We start from the raw sequence: 21,560 nt of genomic DNA on the forward strand, positions 1-21,560 counted from the left end.
CTTCGGAATAATGTTAGAAGTGATCAAGTTAATTTCTTTTGAAGTGATTTGAATACTGATTATTATCGATCTTAATGCTGATTAAATGTGATAAAGGTATTTTCTAAAGACAAACCACAATCATTTTGATCATAAAGTTTATTGAAGTAATTAAAACAGAAAATCTCACTAGAAATGTCATTTTCATTTGAAAATATTTGTAATTACAACAAAAAAGTCAAAACCAAAAACTAAGGTACACTTCAAGTACAATTAACAAGCTAAATTATTGTTAACAAAAAATCGATCATGTTCATAGAAAAATATTCGCACAATTTTCACAAAACGTTTCTATTGAGTGAACTATATTATTTATTTTTGTTAGAAATGCAACAAATCGTTCTCAATATTTTTTTATTATTTTCAATTTGTACGAATTTGAGAAAAAGTTCATAAAAATAGAGTCGTTTTCAGCCAGAGTCCTCATACACTTTATTCCTTCATCTATATTTATGGCATGATTTCAATCTTTCTACATCTAGAACCTTCATTTCTTAGATTTAACACTAATTTGTTGAAATAAGTAGGCGGGTTTCCAACAAATTACCATAATCAACAAGTCCAATACAATAGGAAGACAACTCTGGTGTTCTATAAAGATTCAAAAAATTATTGCAATATATACAGAAGTCACTAGGAAACAGTAGTTTTCGAGAAAATAAACCATAAGTACCGGTAATGGTCAAGTTATTCTAATACATACATGAATACCTTTAAAAATTAATTATGAAAAATAAATCAACAAGTAGGCTTGAAAATCTTCAATTGCTATAGTAATCAAGAATTTATTGTTGTAAAGAAACAAATTAGAGTAAATAATGTCTTCAGATAATACGGTAATAAAATAAATTGATATAATTGAAATTCAATAGAATTTTACTTCATTGCAAGATAAAAAGAGGTAGACAGGCAAGATAGGTTCATATTGCTCAAGATTCTTACTCTCATGTAATGAATTTAAGAAAGGATTCTATTTTACTTTGTTTTTTCAAATGTAAAATTGATTAGTTTCCATGACTTAGCATTCCAACTATCATGGATGGATTCTCCAATTACCGTTAGTAAAAATTAGTAATTGGGAGTCAGTATACGATTCAAATTTAATTGAAAAATATTTCAAATGATAAATTTAATTTACTTGATTGTCAATGAAAATTACAAACGCATATTCTAATAAAATGAGATGGAGTAATTCCATATTAAAGTTAATTTCTATGAAATCATAAAAATAAATAAAAATGATCAATCATGTTTTAAACCCAATAATAGCCTTCATAAATTACATTCTAAAACCTCCAAAAGGTAATCGAAATAGAGCTTCGTATTAATGATTTTAAAATTGAAACATGACAACTAATATTATTTGATTAAGTTAATCTTTCAATAAAAAGAGCAACTTTATCTTCAAGCTAATGTTTTAATGTTGGATGAAAAAAATTTATAATCAAATTATTTTCATAAATGACTACTAAAGTAATTTTGTAAAATTCGATATCAATAATTGAATTCACAAAGCTTATCAAATTGCTTGCATCAGATTCAATAATATCTAATCGTCCAAATCCTCGTCAGCAAATCATCTCAAAAACTGGTAGAACAATCATCATAATTTAATGAAATTATCACAAAATTTAATACACTGCTCTGTTGGAAAAAATAGGATCAATTGAATCTTAAAATATATATATTTCCATGATTATTCCAGTCAAAGGTAGAGTCTGATGGTACTTTCTATTAGGGAAAAAACTTTTTTAAGAGCATAGATTTAACAAAATCGTCATGATTGTTCAAAAACACCCTACAATTTCATACATTTCAATTTATTGGGAGGAATAGTCTGATCAACATACTTTTCAAATAATACTAATCATAAATTGAATACAAAATTATCATCAGAAAAAAATATCTCTAAAGTTTGTGAATTCCCAACAAAACCTACTAAATTGGTAAACATCCAAAAAATTCAAAACAAACTTATCGTAGGAATTTAATAAATTTCATACAAATATTTACTAAATAGGCAAAATTCAAACAAAATCGTTAACACCGACTTCAACAACCTAGATTTATCCCCATCGTCAGAGAATGAGCTTGAATTTGAACTTCTAGCAAAATCTTCATAATTATTCAAATTAATTGTGAATTTAATACATTTCCTAAAAATATTAATTAAATAGGCAAAATTTCAACAAAATCGACACAACTATTTCATCAACCTATCCTTATTGCCATCATTTACTCATTCCAACCAAGTCAAATACCCTCATCACAAATTAGTGCTCTACTTGGACTTGGAACTAAGGCCCTATCTACACTCTCCTCCTTGAAGGTCCATTCCAAACCCACCTTCCTTCTTCAATCATAAACCTGTTAGCATGAGCCTTATTTAGGCTTAGCCGCCACCGAAGCCTGAGCAGCCTTCTTAGCCTTGACCATCTCCACCAATTCCTTGTACCGTTTCATGCATTCCTTCTTGGTTCTGGTCTGCACGCATTCGGCAATTCTGTCCCAGCGTTCGGGAGTCGATGCTCCGTAGGTCTTGAGCGCCTGCTCGAGCAGCTGTTGCTCCTCATTGGTCCACGCCTTAGGCATGCCCTGCTGCTCCGCCACACTGTCGAACCTCTCCGAAACCACCTCCACCACCGGAGCCACCGTTGTTTTCTTCTCCTTCTCGAAATTGTCATACGCCTTCTGGTTGGCCTGGTCTTTTAGCTGACTCTTGGAAAAGTCTCCATCTTTCAACTCTTTCGCCTTAGCCAACACCTCTTTAGCGGTCCTTATTACCATGGTCCCGTTGCTACAATGTTGGTTCAAAAAGTTGGCCACCACTTCCCAACGCTGGTTAGTTCCTGCCGGAAACATGTTCACAGCTTTGATCAGCATCTGTAACTCATCCGGGGGCCATTCTGAGTTTTTTTTCGAAGAATTACTGCTCCCACCACTACCTCCCACTACAGAATTATTTGCTACTTTGTTACTCTCCAAATGCTGGTTCCTCTCACCCTCGATCTTCTTCTCGGTTTCTTCAACTGTTTTCAAAAAGGCTTCCCTTCCCGAACTTTGCAGCTGCCCTGTTAACACACCCAACTGTACTGCATCTAAAGCTTCACACAGCATCTCCATACTTGTCATGTGTTTCAACCGTTCCTCCTCGTTACAACTGAAGTAATCATTCTTTTTACAAATATCTCTCAACGATTTCCTCTCTTTCTTGATCGCTCTCTTCTGGGCTTCCCTCTCCGCCTTCAACGCCGATTGTCTAGCCTTCTCTTCCGCCTCCTCCTTCTCTTTAGCAGCTCTCACCTTGTCCTCCGCTTCTCTTTTCTCCCTTTCTTCCTCTTCCTGTCTGGCTCTAGCCGCGTCCTGTTTCGCTTTCTTTGCGGCTACCTTTTTATCCTTGTCATCCTGTTTGAACTTTGCGATACGGGGGTCAATACTGTAGGCCAAGTCCACCAAGCCTCTAATCCTAACCATTTCTTCCTTTTTCCTCTTCGCCCTCACCGCTTTATTCTGTTTCTCTATCCATTTCCGCTCCTCCCTGTCTTGCCCCTTTTCTTTCTCCTCCTCATCGAGATACGAATACTCCCTCCACGACTCAAAATTATACCAGAACGTATAAAACCTATCTACTTGTTCCCTAGTCGACTTGGCGTTGCCCAATTTAGGCACAGGTGTTTTCTCGGACCATTGCGCGTTCATTTCGAACACTTCTCCGAAAACCTTATAGAAATGTGCTTTGTTGTATTCATTATTGGAGGGCACATTGTCGTCGAAATGGGGATCCACCGAATCGTAGGATCTGCGTTTCAGTTTGTCTCCCAACGTCTCCCAAGCTTTGGTAATACATGTGAAGTAATCATCATCCTCTCTCACCTCCTCTCCTTGCGCTTTCCGTTTGTCAGGGTGATGACGTAGCACTTTTCGGCGGTAGCATTTTTTGATATCACTTTCAGTTGCCTTCCAACGTAGTTTCTCTAAGCCTAACACTTTGTAGTGGTCCTGTTTCTTCCATTCCTTGGGGTCTAGACTCCGCAGATAGCCCATATCTTCTTCTTCGTTGACGAGTAGCTTGTCATCCTTCTCAGGATCATCTTCTGCTGTGGCAGTGGCTCCTGGTAGCTCTCCGTTGACCTTCTGCTCGGTAGGAGGTCGCTCCACTTTCAGCTTGCGCACCCTGCTCTCGAGTTGTACCAGGCGCAGCTGGTTGGGGTCCACCTTGTCGCGCGTCACCACCCATGGCTTGTAGAGCGACAGTGTCAGCTGTCTGCTGCCTTCCAATTGGCCCTCACCCATTCTGATATGGTTGCTCCTGGTCGACTAATGGCCAGTTTGCTGGTAACCTGCAAAACAACAAGGCTAAATTATTTACTGTTGTATTTTATCGAAAACATAAACACAAAATGGCGAAATTTCAACAAACTAGAAATTCTTAGGTTCAAAGTCAATTTTATCGAGCAAAAACACTTTACAACTGGCCATGCCAACAAGTATTGAAAATACAGAAAATATTATTAAAGTATAAATATCATACAATTCAATCAATTAAGGTCGGATGAAATTTTTTTGTAATTATTGCTTTCTACTTGACTTGCGCCTGCTACTCTCATTAAACGATACTACTTGAGGAGCTCACACAATCACAATAGGTCCTTCATTAAAATTGTACGTATTGCGTCGGGAATATTCCCAGTAGGAAGGAAGTTATTATTTGGGAATATTTCCCTGGTCACGAAATTTTGGAAATTTATAAAATAGCTTTAAAATTGTCCAAATTAATGAATTTCAGTCACATTTGACAGGACAATCAATAAATCTATTTAAAGAAGCAGAATGAATGGCTCACTCATGAAAGCATATAATTTGACCAGACTTTACTTTGTGTAAACTAGTAATCACTTATAGCCATATTAAAATATTGATAGTATCATGTTTGGTAAGATAGTATCGAGTATCAATAATGAAATTCGATTTTACTGGTTCACTCAAAGTAAAGAGTTCCCTTCTACTTCGTTCTGGATTTTGAATTTTTGGGTTTAAATAATAATTGTAAGCTTCTTTTTCTGCAAAGTAATAGATTATTAATTATTATATCATTAAACTTCTTGGGCAGTACAAGACGAAGTACACCAAAAATTTTGTTGACTAAGAGAATATTATGCTTGACTCGCAGACATTCAATATAAAACATATATTTTAATATTTAACTTATGAGACAAAAGTAGCATGATAATAGTGCTATGCAATTGAATTATGAGTTTTATGAGAATCATTCCTTCTTACACTTATCATGAAATGCCAAATTCTTTGAACTCATTACAGTTTTCAAGTTATTTTATTTCATCCTGGTCACTTTTATATATAACTTGTGATTGTCACTCTGCTGAAAAAATGTTTTTAGTAATTTACTAATTCAACACAAAAATCATAAATTACCTGGAATTTATGATTTTTGGAAATATTTTTCTCTTCAATTCCCTGGGAATATTTCCTCGATCTTAAATTCCTCATTACATCACTAATTGTAGTCTATCAGAATCATCAAGATATCATACATTATTTCTTCAGAATTATCACTGTGTGTTTATAAATTTCTCAATTATAAACTTTTTAAATTTAATCATTAAAAAACTTTCGATTTCCGATTGAGAGACAATATAAATTGACGGTGTTTATTGTCAAAGTGTAAACAATACAATACATTTATTTATTCTTACAGTTTTCAAAAATTAAATATGTAACTTATCCATTTGAAATAACAAGGAACTAGCCAAGGATGTTACACCATCATCTATGAAATGAATAGCATTTAGTAGAGATTGATAATGGTGAAAAACAACTAGGCTAGATAAGTTATTTTGATAAATGAGTGATTCTGAAGTCAATCTTTTTGTTCCAAGTGTGGGAATAAAATAATTTGAAAAAATGTGCATAGAATAGAACCCTAAAGCAGATATATTATTGAAAATCATACTCAAAATATAGGGTTTTCATGCTATAAAACATTCTCAGGACTTACCGATATAAAATTGCTTCAAGTGTGAAAATAAATTATTAATTTAAATCAATTTTCATAAACGTGCACCCTGATTAAACAAATTATATATCATGCTCATTCTAAAAATATGAACTCATGGTATCATTTGCATGAATATAAAGAATTTGAAAGAATAGTCATAAGTTTATTTTCAAATTAAGGCTGCGCACCTTTTAGAAACATTATACTGGTGGAATTTCTTGAAATATTTAGATTTGGATACTAAGATATCAATAGATAAGTCAGACAAGGAGATACACTCTTCAATCTAGTCCTTGAAACGGTAATTCAGAGGCTGGGTCTATTGTGAATAAAACATCTCAAGTACTAGCCTAAGCAGACGATGTAGTTCTGATATCCAGAAATCAAAATAATTTAAAAGAGCTCTTTTGCAAAGTGAAGGACGAAGCCCGAATTTTAGGTCTAGGAATAAATTTGGAGAAGACCAAGTACATGAAAATGTCGACGAATGAGCGAAGAAGACAAGTGAACAACCTAAAAATATCAGATGATTGTGAAGTGGAAAGCGTCGGTGAATTCAAATACAGTACTCAGGTGTAACACTGACCAATGATAATAAAACCAGTCACGAAATATGCAATCGCATCATGATGGGCAACCGAGCTTATTTTGCCAACCAAAAAAATTTTCAAGAGCAGACTTATCGCCCTTGAAACAAAAGAAAGAATATAAAAAACATTGGTAAAGCTGGTTGTAATAATATATCGGGCTGAAACTTGGACGATATTGAGCAAAGATGAAAGAGCACTGAGATGTTTTGAGAGAAAGATGTTCAGAAGAGTTTGGGGTCCAATATTGACGAAGGTATATGGAGAGGCAGATATAATTGTGAGATGGATGAAAAAATCGGGGAAGAAATTATTATAGGCACCATAAAAGCAAGAAGAATCGAATGGCTGGGTCATGTAGTAAGAATGGTTGAAGAATGAGGACAGGTAAGAATAATGGATGATATAGTGATTGGGACGAGGAGAAGAGGAAGGCCAAGGAGAAGATGGATTGATTACGTGATGGGTGATCTACGTGTGCTGGGAGTGACAAACTGGCGGCAGATTGCACAAGATGTGGAGGCGACATGTTGAGAAGGCCAAAGTTCATCATGGACTGTAGAGCCACATAAAGTAAAGTAAGTAAGATATCAAAATGTAGCAAATCTTTGAGGAAAAATTTATAGAAAGTACACTTTTTTATCTTGTTGTTGCTGTGCTGTCTAGTTTACGTATTTTATCCTGCACAACTTCACTGTGAACATTGTTATACTTATAGGATTTCAATAGTATACTTACATTCAACTGTATTTCATTCTATTTTTTTTTATTCTTGTTATATTTTACTTTCTAGTTATTAAAGTTAATATATTTCTCAATTAAGCTCATGGACTCATGTCTTGTGAGCTTTACATTCTCGTGTACTTTGATTTTTTGTATTTTTATACATTGAACATGTCAATTTGATTATTTTTGTAATATTGTACAAAACATGAATAAATTTGAATTTGAAAAAAAACTTTTTTAATTTTTATTTTACTTCTTGAGATATGAGCGCCTGAAGCTGAAGTCTTGGGGAAGATTCATTTTTAATTGGGATGAATTCATGAAATTTTGAGGATTTATTTTCCAATATATTGTTCATCTCATGACACATTTCATTCATCAGAATATCAATTCTAGGAAAATTTATTCCAGTTTTAAAAAAATAACCCAAGTATTCAAATGCGGTTTTTTTCAAAATGGAATGAATTTTTTCTAAGAATTGACATTCTAACAAATCAAACATGTCACGAGATGAACAATATCTTGGAGAAAGTATCCTAAAAAATCATAAATTAGGCCAATTTGCTACCAATTCGGAAATATTGATCTCCCACAGGATTTAAATTTAGGCTCTAATATCTAAAAAAGTCTAAATTATAAAAATGTTCTTCTGAAATTCGTTCCATATTGGTACCTAACTTGATAGAACCCTATCCAAGTCAAAATACACGAAAAACGTGCAACCAGTAGAAATATTTCAATAGAAAAGTGCACAACCTTGAAAAATAAATACATGAAGACTTTTGTCCTAAAGCATCTGAATAATAATATTCATTATTCTTAATTAAGTTCTAATATCAAGCTTCCAAAAGTTAATTAAAACAAGTCATTCATTGAATTAATACTAATGAGATAAAATTAAACACATTGTTTATTGTTTGATAAACAAATCTATCAGATTAGAAATGCGTTTAACATGCCATGATTATAATAGACTGTTTGTAGAGCAATATCCAGCCAATTCCTATGTTTTTGTATTGCTGTACTAAGCAAGCTTGCATGACTATGAATACTACTTGATAAACGTTCTACTAGTCAAGTTCTCTTGTAATTTTCAATTAGGAAATTCGAGAAACTTTAGGAATTCAAGAAAGGAGTCAAGATGACCTGAACGCTATTCAAAAATAGTTCCTCGAATTTCTTAATTGAAAATTACAAGAGAATATTTCAAATAATAAATATAAATTACAAAATTTAATCCCAACGCTCAAATTCATTTTATATTCTCAATTTTAGTTCAAGGTTTATTATCAATTTTTCTACTAAACCAGGTTCCCCTCTAACTGTTTCATAAAATTTGTTTCAATTTCATTTATTTTTCTCTTAAAAAATTGCTGAATTTTGAAGAATGAACCTGGATGATTCACTTAATATTTTAAGTATAATCATTTATTCAACCTCTTATCAATTGAAAACTAATTTATTCATGACAATAAAAAATTCTGTAGTCAAACTTCGACTAGTGGATAATCAAGTCGATTATCAACAAGTACTATTGAATTTTGAATAGTCCAGTTGATTAGCTAATATTAGTAGATAATCTAGTTGACTGTTCTATCAACTGGTGATCTCTAGATCTCTCAACTAGATTGTTTGGCTAATGTAATACACTTGTATAAGATAGAGAATGAAAATGAAAAAATAGAAGATAGACTAGTATATTAGAGACTAGCAGGTAACCAACCAGTGCTTCGCAAAGGACAAATTAAAAACATGACCTACAAAATCTTGAATAATTTAAAATAGGCATATAACCATCCTCGGTAAATTGATAATCTATAGACAAAATTTCAAGCTAATCATTTCAGTAGTACAGACATGATGATTCGTGAATTTCCCATCCCGTACGTGTAAAAGCCAATTCTTTCCTTTATTATATTAAAGATTAAACTATCCAAAACTGGATCATATTTTATACAAGCCTGAACAATCTAGTTGACTAACCGATCGTATAGCATAGTAAAACGCGACATTGAAGGGATAGGATAGGATACCTTTGACTGTAGCTTGGATCCACCATTGACTCCACAGTATGACATCCACTATGACGTCACTCAGTGCCTTTTTTTATCATAGATGATTTTGCCAATAATTCCTCATTAAGAACTATTTTTTGTAGTTGTTCTTCTTGTGAAACATAATAAGGTAGCTTCATTTATTGCGGTCATAAAAATTCAGTCATAGATTTACTCGATCGATACATCACTTCGACGAAAGTTCATATCTGAAGAGCACTTTGTTGTAATAACCTAATAGTTGCATTTTTTTAATGTAAGCTATTTGTACTTTTTCTGTAGATACAATAGTTCATTTACAGTATATCACATTTTTCGATTAATAACTTCGATGAGGAGTTTTCCAGGTGGTATTGTAGGAAATTACATAATAATTGTATTCTGTTTGTGAATAAAATAACGCGATTAAATAACTTCCGCGAGAGCACACATTATCTAGTGAACTTTTGATGAAATAGAAAATAGTTCATTTTTCTTAAAAGTAACGTAGAAGGCTATAGTTGATTTTTTTAGAAAGCTATAATTTCGTTGTAGACAACTCATTTATCACATTTATTAGTTTTTGTCATTTATCACATTCAACTCATTCATTTGCTAAATGAATAACTTTGAAAAGAGTTTATATCATCTACACTTCAAGAAACAAATACATCTAAACTTGTAGAAATATATATCCACACTACCGTTTTTTGAACTAATAACAAAATATCATTTTGTGAATATTCAGTCTAATATTTATTTTTGTTAATATACTGATACAGTTATCTATTTATTTTCGTCCAATTAATGATTCCGCGTTTACACCGTGCTAGTAAATAGTAGGTCTACAGTTAATAACTGGCGCTAGTTGACTAGAAGCTATCAAGCCACGTTACTGATGCTAAGAAGACTAAACGGAAAAAATACTATACTAGTTTATACTTGATAGAATAATTGAATGTTGCCAGCTGAATAGAAGCTAGCCACCCCTTCACTCAACTCATGCTAATCAATGTGTTTTGTTTACTGAGCTAGACAAACACGCTTATAATATTTTGGGAATATAATCCTAGTGCTAGTAGGTCTGATTCTAAACTAGTAAGTCTGAGTTTCTCACTGCTAACAATGAAGTCTCAAGTCGTCTATAAGCCATTGAATTAATAATTTAAAAAACATTTAGTATTTTCAGTCTATTGTTTATTTTAAAAACAACGATTCAGCGGGAATACAAAGTTTATAAAAAAAGTAACTTTTTCAAATGAATAACTTCCAATCCCACTACACTAGAATAAGTTAAGTGGTAATGGAACTAGACTAGCATGGAATCTACTCCTTGTGCTAGTTAATTTGCCAATCAAAATGATCATTCTATTTAAAGCTGAACTGTAAACTATAGCTATAGATCCTCGCAGTACAGGAGAAACGTCAAATAAAAAATATGATAGTGGAATTAAATTAATTCACAATCCTAACACGACAGTGTGAACGCGGAATCATGTTGGTAACTTCACAAAAGTCTGAAAACGTTACTTCACTCGGAATCACTAGACACTTCACTGCAGCTGTTCTCACTCCCAGAACCCATCAAACGTTGAGGTATGAAGAACTCTCTCTTTACCCATTTTCTGTAATCAACTATCGCGTCGTTTATGCGAATTATACGACCCAACACACTTATTTTAACCGGTCCTAAACGAGCCTCAGGATTCACAGCCTGTGTGAGCTTCAAATAAGCAAGCTGGAACGCTTGTTTCATTTGAATTGTATTGTAAGAGCCTCTGCCAATATCGTTGCCCGTGTTCAGGGGATCTTCAATGGTTAGCAGCGACGGAGATTGGTTCACAAATTTTTTGAAATAGTTTCCCTGGTCTTTTGCGAAGTAACCACCGGCCCCCCGCACACTTATACCACATTTCACGTAGTTGAAGTTACGACCGTAGAGTTCGAAAAACTCCATCAACAGAACACCGAGGTTGGCTGACGGCAGGTTCGCGTCGGCGCGTCGGTGAAGTTGCAAGAAACTCACCACCATAAGCACGATACTAAACGATGACACACCCCCAGTGAACACTTCGTTCAAATCGCGTTCTAATAGGAACTGTTTCAACACAAACACCAGCTTAGCTAACGACGGGTAGTTTAGTTTGTATTGTTGCACAAGTTCGGCTGCCTTCACTCCATTCCCCAGATTGAAACTGATGTCGACTTTAATGTTTGTACGGCTGTCAGTAAACTTCACGAGGGGAACAGCTGCTTTATCGATTATTCTAACGTGTCGCTCCTGACAAACATGATTTTTGACAAGAGCATCCTGCAAGGTTCTTAGCGGCAACGTTTTCCAGTCTCCTATAACCACTAAATCGATGTCCCCCGTTGGTAAATACAAACCGGTTCGGAAGCTTCCGAAAATCTCCACTTGAGCGTACGGCCACAATTGCTTCACAATCACTTTCAACTTTTTTACCAATGTCATTCGCATATTGTGCTCTTCCGGTGTGGGTGAGATGTAGTGGAAGAAATCTTCGATTTCTTCGTGTAGCTCCACAATCGCTCTTGCATTGTAAACCTTGTTGGCGGGTCTCCAAGGGGACCCATTGTAGGCACTGAATGACATTGCATTGTTCATATTTGTGTCACGATTGAATTGGTATCGATTCATATTCCGTGGGATAATTTGGGATTTTTCAAATCATCTACAGGCTCATGGACATCACCGTCGAGAGACCAAAATCCTTGGATGAAACCGGGTCTTAACCTTTGACAAAACCAAATGAATTGTATTACTATTTCATTACCAATCCTTGTAAGGACGTTTACGTGTACATTCAAGTCAATGAGACTCTGGCGTTGGAATATCTGTAGAGTTAATGATTACTCATATTAAATGATAAGTTGTAGGCCTATTGCTATTTATTAATAAACCTTTCAAGCATATTTGAAAAGAAAATAGTGTTCTCGAAACAACCCAGTAACAGGGGTAATTATAATCTACACTGATAGTAACGATATAAAACAGATAACTTAGTATAACATTAAGCAAACCTCTTTAATAAAAATTACTTTATGAAACTGCCCAGCAATAGAAATGACTCACGGGCAAGGTTCAAAAGAATCAGTAAACGGTAGCACTGTACTTCAGAGCTGTCAAAAATTCTGAAAACTGATAAAATTGGAACAAAATTAATATCTAGCTGATGTACAAAGTATTAGTTTTTATTCAAGAAAATCAATTGTTTAAATAAAAACAGAATCCAAGTAGCCTAAGTTAAAAAAACTAAGAGCCAAGTCATTTGTGACTATTGAAAAATAAGTAAGTTAAATATTTTCTACATAGTTTGTACCTTCATGAAGGTTATATTATATGTAGCCTACAAGGTATATTTTAAAATAGCTACGGTATGGATTTAATTTGGAATAATGTAGTTGTAGCTTGTTAATTGTTTGGTTTATTTTGAAATACTATGAACAATTACAACTAAATAAAATGCAATTAAATAAATGATGAAGCATGTACGTATGTACTATTGCAACTATTGAATGTACAAAATAATAGGCTATAATGAATCATTTCAGCCTGGTGATAGATTTTTTGTAACAATACATAATTTTATTAACTGAAGACTAAATTGATAATTGGTAGAATAATTAAGAACAAATATGGCTAATAGCAATTGTATATTATCAAAAAAGGTTAAATAAAGAAAATTTGAGAACAATCTAGAATTCAGCGAAAAAGAAAACTGGAAGCGGTTTTGAGGTTAGGCAAATTGAAATGGTGGAGTCTAAAAATAAATTCAAAGACGAAGTAAATTTAATCATGCATACAATTGATAATTACCTTGATTCAAGATTGTATTTTTAACTGAAAATACATGTGAAATGCAACTCAATAAATTAAATTCACAATAATTTGAAGAGATATCTAGAGAAGCACACGAGTTCATTTATGTCCATTTGACTTGACTCTCACCTCACACACAGACACAGTCACAGAATCTTGCACAGAGTGTGCACTCTTGCCCGCTCAAGATTTTCATTGCCTCTTCAATAAGATATTTTTTATAATTGGATTTAATCAATTTTTTTGAAAAATTTCAGATCATTTTAATGTTTTCATTTTGATATCATCACCAATAAATTTACTCTTGGGACGTATATAAATTTTTCACGCATTCCAATGCTGACCGCCAAATTCAAAAAGCGGGAAGTTCAAAAATTGACGACATAGTCTTTTAAAACTGTGGAATTATTATGCTAGCCTATGAGACTCCCATTACCCCTGTGTCGGAAATTTTTATATTATTCAAATTAAAACAATAATAATAACGGTTTGGAGTACCAAATAATCAATCAGAAGCTGCCCTACTACTCATACATGCCATCCCCAGTCTTGAAAATGAGACACATACCTAGGTAAGTTATACTGGAACCGGTCGGTGCTGACAGACAGAACAGTTGCTCATAATTAATAGACCAGATATCATCCTTATGAATAAGGTAGCCAAGGAAACTTGGACAAGTATTAAAATGAAAAGGTCTCCAAGTATCTTCCCTTGGTTGTTGAGATCAAGGATGTCTGGATGCAATAAAAGGTTACAATAATAATTGTTCCTGTCATTATCTCTGCGGATGGAGTTGTAACTAGAAAAGTGTCAGCAAATCTTTGTCAGATTGGAATATCAAAAATCTGGTGTGGTGCACTCACACAACTTTCCTTGCCGTTATGAAAATTTATCAACTGACGCTAGTGTTCCCGCGCATCTCAAGTCTACTATTCAAAGATTTGAGCCAGCTGGTGACAGGGCAATAACGCTGGAGACACACTCATGAGGTCTGCTATCTCTTCATAGTGAATTATTTAATAGAATCAACAATAATTTGCAATTGAATAATCACATTTTCTCGAATTTAAAGCTTATTTTCAATTTTAGGTGAAAATGTTACTGAACATTAATTGTAGAGATTTTCATGCTCAATCTACTCCACTTGATTTTTTTCGTTTCAATTGTATCTGAAGCCTGATAATTGGGAATCTATCTGCATTGATGGGGCGAAGCTCCTGAAATTTTTACAGATATGGGACTTGTGGCAGTTGATAGAGCTTATCAATGACTATTCTAGGTATAAATTTGATCAAAATCGTTGGAGCCGTTTTCGAGAAAATCGAGAAAAACCCTGTTTTTGACAACATTTTCTCCATTTTAGCCGCCATCTTGAATTGCATTTGATCGAAATTGTTCGTGTCGGATCCTTATATTGCAAGGACCTTATGTTCCAAATTCCAAATCATTCCGTTGATTGGGAGATGAGATATCGTGTACACAGACGCACATACACTCACACACACACACACACACACACACACACACACACACACACACACACACACACACACACACACACACACACACACACACACACCACACACACACACACATACAGACCAATACCCAAAAACCACTTTTTTGGACTCAGGGGACCTTGAAACGTATAGAAATTTAGAAATTGGGGTATCTTAATTTTTTTCGGAAAGCAATACTTTCCTTACCTATGGTAATAGGGCAAGGAAAGTAAAAAGTGGAAAATATGCCATGGAAAAAGCAGTTGTTCTCAGCATAGCATCCGTTGTGAGATCATTTTTGAACATTTCAGTTTAGTAATGCACCAAAAAGTCTTGCCAAAGGCCGACTTTGACTGCAATAAACACTCACTTGTCATGTGATGAATAAAATAATAATAATAAATAATTCCTTTCCTTTCCTTTTTCCTTCGTCCTGGTATCCCCAGAATAAGGGAGTTTATTACAGAAAATATAACAAACAAAAATGAAAAGTGAGAATGACAAAATTTGTTTCCTTTCAGTGGAAAATTTCAAAAATTATACACCAGAAGAAATATAAATACTCCAAAACCTTCTATAGAAGGTTTGACTGGAGGAGTCAAGTTTTACATTATATTTTTATAAGAAAAAAACATAGAAATAATACATTGATAAAATCAATCGGTGATTTCGGAATAATTATTTTTAATTCAAATTATATGAAAAGAAAAATAGTTGTATATCTTAAGTAGAAAATAATTTATTGATACATTGATACTGATTCGTTTAATTTATTGTGTAGCAATATGCAGCAATGTTTATAATAAAACAATGGGATTTTAGTTGTTCCTTATCACAAATAATAATAATAATCAATAATTTATTATTATTTTTTAGTATGCTTAGTTAAAATAAATGACTAATGCGACAGGAATATGAGTTATCAGATTATTCATCAATCAATAAATTTTTATACTAATTATTTAGCTTAAAAACATGAAAACTTTAATATTGTCAGGTACTGTAACTGATACATAGGCTATTAATAGTGAGGTCCATGTTATAATAGCAGTGAAGAAAGAAAGGAGAAAATGTTGCTGATCTTCTGTCTTGTCCAATGTAATCTATAGACGGTAGCTGATACAGGTTCATTGATGTAATATCAACTGTTCATTCTCGTTTAAAATAATAAATTATATTTCTCAATAATTTTATAATGATTTTTCATAATTAGGATGAGATATTTTGTTAATTTATTACCTATCAATTCTTCATTGTTAGAAAACGATCTGGCAACAGAGCAAAGCGAGAAAGAGATAACGCTATCCGATTTGTTGAATGATAGACAAGGATAGCAATACCATTGCTAATCAAACACTGTCATTATAACGTGGACCTCACTAAGGTATAAGGCTCAACACACACTACCTCGATTCGAATCGTACGACTCCAGTTGAGGATACTCCAGTCTCTTGACCTTTCAATCCACTATTAACAACAGTTGTTTTATAGTTAACTTCAATAGTTTAAACTATTTTCTGATTCATTATGCATTTTTTTGTAGCTGAAATGAAACACTGTATTATACAGAATGTTTACAAACTCCCTAGGTACCAATACTCTAGGGCATTGTTCCTGGGTAAGAAACATATCTAAATATCATAATATCTAAATTAATATCATTGGTCAATATTGGACCAATAATAACTGAGATATGGCAGCTTGAGTGATAGATGACCGCTGCAGTGCATGTCAAGGCATGCGGCTAAAGTCTACCACAACAATGAAACAGTCTTCTTCTGCTTTGCATGTCATTTTTAAGCTATTTTAGATTATTTCGAACAATAATAAAACGTGACATAACCCTTCAAAGGTAGGTCACCTACCACTAAAAGCTGCCACCATATCTTAGTTAATATTGGTCCAATGTTGAAAAATCAGGTACCAATCGATAGGATGTTATTAAACTTTTACAATAATACAAATGATTTTACAAAATACAATTTTTCTAATGGTGTAATGGATCTATGCATATCAAATAAAGCATGGTCGGCCTGAACCACACGTTGCCATATTGAACATGTTCCGGCCTTCTATCTATAGTAGGCTATGGCACTACACATTTCAGCAGGTGGACGACTTTGTATACCTAGGAACGCTTGTGGCGAGTAGTGGGAGAGTCACAGCTGAGATAAGTAATCGAATCATGGCAGGTAACAGGTCGTTCTATGCTAGTTTAAAATTATTCAAGTCTCGAATATTGTCCAGAGCTACAAAAATGAAATTATATAAGGCATTAGTCAGGCCTGTAGTATGTTATGGCTCTGAGACTTGGGTACTTACAGCTGGGGACACAGAAAGGCTTCGAATCTTTGAAAGAAAGGTTATTAGGAGGATAGTGGGCCCTGTTTACGAAAATGGAATTTGGAGAAGGAGAAAAAATGGCAAAATCGAGCGCTTCCTGGGGAGTGAAGACATCGTCCGATTTATTAAAGCTGGCAGAATTAGGTGGATGGGGCACTTGCTGAGAATGGGTGATGGAAGGATTGCCAAATGTATATGGAGGGAAATAATATATATAGGAATAGAAGAAGAAAAGGAAGGCCAAGGAATAGATGGACAGATGACGTTGAGCATGATTTGAGAACGCTTGGAATTCGAAACTGGAAAAGGCAGGCAGTTGATGCGGGAGAGATGGAGAGGCTTTGTGAGGGAGGCCAAGGGTTGTAGTGACCTGAAGAGCTAAGGAGTAAAAGTAAGTACTTGACTGAATCGACAAAAATTTCTCGTAACTAAAGTTAACTCGTGTATTCAACAGAAAATTCCTGGTTATTAACAAGATTTATGTTATCCATCGAGAGTCGGTAAAGATCAAAGGAAATGTGTCATGTTAATAACAAGAGCCTCTTTTATCGCATTAACTTTAGTTAATAACAGGTTACTATCTTCCACGCAACCCCCTCGCCCAGCATCCCTACCCTACAACTACAGCTGTTCCCTAATAACTACAGCTGCAGACGAAACACGTGACAAAGTTATTAAGTTTTGTTGATAAACAGCCAAAAGAAAATGTTATTAACTTATGTTGAAAGCTTTTGTTTTAAACTCTGGATTAAACGCATTATAATTTATTTACATTGGATCAGATTAAGATCATGATGTTAATAATCACTCATGTTTCAATTTAAAGTATTTTGAAGACAATTTTTTGTTTTTTATTTCAGCTATTTCTGCCAAATCTCATAGAATTCTATCAACGCGTTTGACCGTAAATGAGTTACATACATACAAACAGACAAAAGAAAATCCTCCCTACGTTCGGTCAATAAAAAATGACAGCCTTGTTCATTAATACAGGCAAGGATTTGTTTTCCACACTCGTTAACACTTTTGTTTATGAATCCGTGAGCTAATATTTATTATATTCGTTGTAATATTCATTATTTTCCAGTTCATTCAGAGTATAAGGCTCATTTATTAAACCCTTTGATACAACCCCACAGGAAAAAATCTGGAGGCGATGAATATTGGTGAAATACTGTTGAAAAAGGAACACTCACGCTTGGAAAAACGACGTGCTTACATTATCGTAATCAAAACAATACTGAAGACCTGTTTCAACCTGCACACATTGAATATACACCTTTATGTCTCTTATCCATAAATAGTCATGCTATTTTGCGGTAGTCACACATCGAATATAAAAACCACTCTTTGAAGTGCGTGACATAATAAACGCACTCTATAATGCTCAGACACATGATAAAAGTTCAAAACCTATTTTTCATGCAACATTTCCTTGTGCTACATACAAAGTGCTCCAAAAACCTCGTATTTTTGGTTAATTTTTCAGTTTTCAGCTATTTCTGCCAAATCTCATAGAATTCTATCAACGCGTTTGACCGTAAATGAGTTACATACATACAAACAGACAAAAGAAAATCCTCCCTACGTTCGGTCAATAAAAAATGACAGCCTTGTTCATTAATACAGGCAAGGATTTGTTTTCCACACTCGTTAACACTTTTGTTTATGAATCCGTGAGCTAATATTTATAATATTCATTGAAAAATATTAATTTCACTCAAATCGGTTCACTGATACTAATGCAGCAATTGCTCAAAATGCCGTCCTTCAACTTGATTACACAGTCTGCACCTTTCAATCATGGACCGTCGAACTGCTATAAAAGCATTTTCATCATCTTGAATGGCACCTGCTGCAGCAACCACTCTTGCCACAAGGTCTTCTTCGTTTTCTACTGGCGTGCTGTAAACAAGGTCTTTCATATGGCCCCAGAAAAAAAAATCTAAAGGGTTGAGGTCAGGTGAACGTGCGGGCCACGGTACTGGTCCACCCCGCCCAATCCACCGCTGACGATAGGTCATGTTCAGAAAGTCCGTAACAACATTTCCGAAATGAGCAGGGGCACCATCATGTTGAAACCAAATATTATATCTGTTTGCAAGAGGCACATCTTCCAAAAGTTCTGGTAGTATGTCTCTTAAAAAAGTAATGTACGTGGGAGAATTCAGACGATTAGGAAGAATGTATGGTCCAATCACGCGATTACCTAAGATACCCGTCCAAACATTCAGCGAAAATCTATGCTGATAACCACGCACTTTGACCTCATGAGGATTGTCTAAGGCCCAGACGTGACTGTTGCGAGAGTTGAAGATTCCTTCTCTAAAGCTGGACTCATCGGTAAATAACACATTTTCTAGAAAATTTGGTTGGATAATGTCTTGCTGAAGAAACCAACGGGCACAGTTTACTCTTGGCTCATAGTCGCGTTCAACCAATGAGTGAACTTTTTGAAAGCGGAAGGGGTGAAGTCTTTCCTTGTTTAGTACACGCCACACAGAAGAAGCACTTGAATTGATTTGCTTTGCAACTGCTCTCGTACTCGTTCTAGGATTGAAATCGAATTTCTGCAATACTTCCTCTTCAAAAGCAACATTTCGAACTGCTCGAGGCCTACCAGCAATTACCCTGTTCCGTTCAAATGAACCAACTTCTCTCAGCCGATTGTGAGTTCTTGTGAACACCTTGTCGGAAGGGAGACGGCGGTTTGGAAATGCAGCTGCATACATTCTTCTTGCTTCGGTCGCATTGCCAAGAGCTGCTCCATACATGAAGTGAATATCGGTGTACTCCAGCGAACTAAATTCCATTACAATAATTAAATATTTGTGTAGAAGCAACGTAAGAAAATATTGAAACTGGAAATTTAAGATAGAAATAAGACCTAGGAAACGTGAGACTAAGAAATAGGAAGCACTACATCTGGTTCTTTACTTTTAATGAAACAACAATACTTTTACAAGACAAACATTATCATCTGAAAACCATTGTAAAATCATCTGTTTGCCCATATGGAGCCATACCGAGTTTCAAAGCTTCATCTTAAATACATCTGGAATTAAAAAATTAATATTGATCTTTAAATGGTGAAAAGTGGTCATGCATGCAGTACGAAAAAAATCAATTTCTCTGTTATTCTTCGACCAATCTTGATAAATTAGGTATCATTGGAATTGTGAAAAAATTTGCTAGCTTTTTTGTCTCTTGTAAATTTTCTGTAAAATGGACGGTTTTCGAGATATTCGCCATCAAAATTTAAAATGGCCGCCATTTTGAAAAATTTCAACGAAAATTTTTTTTTTATTTTTTATAGTTGAGTCTTTATAGCATAAATATTCATGCCAAATTTCAGATCAATACAACATTTCGTTCTTGAGATAAAATTTTTTAAGTGAAAAAAAACAAAATGGCAGCTATAAGGATAACCGCTGAGTTTTGGACACTTCAAATATGACATTTGTAGTCTCCTAGCATCCAGGTACAATACCCTAAAATTCTCGACACTACTTCTGAAACACCCTGTATATATATATATATTATATATATATATATATATATATATATAGAGTGATATCGGAGTATGGAGGAAATTCCTTCTCCTTTCATATTATCCTTAAAATTCAAAATTCCAAGAAGCCTTGTGTATACTTTGACGCTCAGTTAAAAAAGAAATATTTCTGCCAAATCTCATAGAATTCTATCAGCGCGTTTGACCGTAAATGAGTTACATACATACAAACAGACAAAAGAAAATCCTCCCTACGTTCGGTCAATAAAAAATGTCAGCCTTGTTCATTAATACAGGCAAGGATTTGTTTTCCACACTCGTTAACACTTTTGTTTATGAATCCGTGAGCTAATATTTATAATATTCGTTGTAATATTCATTATTTTCCAGTTCATTCAGAGTATAAGGCTCATTTATTAAACCCTTTGATACAACCCCACAGGAAAAAATCTGGAGGCGATGAATATTGGTGAAATACTGTTGAAAAAGGAAAACTCACGCTTGGCAAAACGACGTGCTTACATTATCGTAATCAAAACAATATACTGAAGACCTGTTTCAACCTGCACACATTGAATATACACCTTTATGTCTCTTATCCATAAATAGTCATGCTATTTTGCGGTAGTCACACATCGAATATAAAAACCACTCTTTGAAGTGCGTGACATAATAAACGCACTCTATAATGCTCAGACACATGATAAAAGTTCAAAACCTATTTTTCATGCAACATTTCCTTGTGCTACATACAAAGTGCTCCAAAAACCTCGTATTTTTGGTTAATTTTTCAGTTTTCAGCTATTTCTGCCAAATCACGTCATCGGACAAAAAAATTCCTCAAGCTTTCTTTTAGATTATTATATTATATATGAATAGAATTAAATCATTTAGACGTTTATTACCACATAACATTTTATTTCTGCACAGAGTGTAAAGGTATTTGAAAAATAAACAACAGTTA

The 21,560-nt window shown here is 34.2% G+C and overlaps 2 protein-coding genes across 4 annotated transcripts; both read right to left on the bottom strand.

Moving 5' to 3' along the window:
* Window positions 1-123: 123 nt before the first annotated feature.
* LOC111046842 (dnaJ homolog subfamily C member 2) lies at window positions 124-13,408 on the bottom strand. 3 transcript variants are annotated; one of them, XM_039434306.1, is made up of 3 exons: window positions 13,240-13,408; window positions 12,496-12,561; window positions 124-4,379 (listed from the first exon to the last, which is right to left on the bottom strand). In XM_039434306.1, the coding sequence occupies exon 3, from the start codon at window positions 4,330-4,332 to the stop codon at window positions 2,422-2,424; it is 1,911 nt and encodes a 636-aa protein (XP_039290240.1). In that variant the 5' UTR covers window positions 4,333-4,379; window positions 12,496-12,561; window positions 13,240-13,408; the 3' UTR covers window positions 124-2,421. The 3 variants fall into 3 exon arrangements, with proteins under 3 accessions (XP_039290240.1, XP_022188169.2, XP_022188170.2); XM_022332477.2 differs by lacking the exon at window positions 12,496-12,561; XM_022332478.2 differs by lacking the exons at window positions 12,496-12,561; window positions 13,240-13,408 and adding an exon at window positions 9,402-10,261.
* On the bottom strand, window positions 10,933-12,027 carry LOC120352816 (terminal nucleotidyltransferase 4B-like). Its single transcript, XM_039435092.1, has one exon. The coding sequence runs from the start codon at window positions 12,025-12,027 to the stop codon at window positions 10,933-10,935; it is 1,095 nt and encodes a 364-aa protein (XP_039291026.1).
* Window positions 13,409-21,560: the final 8,152 nt, after the last annotated feature.

Source organism: Nilaparvata lugens, chromosome 8 (assembly GCF_014356525.2).
Source record: "Nilaparvata lugens isolate BPH chromosome 8, ASM1435652v1, whole genome shotgun sequence".
NCBI classification, from domain to species: domain Eukaryota; kingdom Metazoa; phylum Arthropoda; class Insecta; order Hemiptera; family Delphacidae; genus Nilaparvata; species Nilaparvata lugens.

Excerpts from the sequence above, each read along its gene's own strand:
- LOC111046842 (XM_022332477.2), bottom strand. The coding sequence starts at position 4,332 with ATGGGTGAGGGCCAATTGGAAGGCAGCAGACAGCTGACACTGTCGCTC.
- LOC120352816 (XM_039435092.1), bottom strand. The coding sequence starts at position 12,027 with ATGAACAATGCAATGTCATTCAGTGCCTACAATGGGTCCCCTTGGAGA.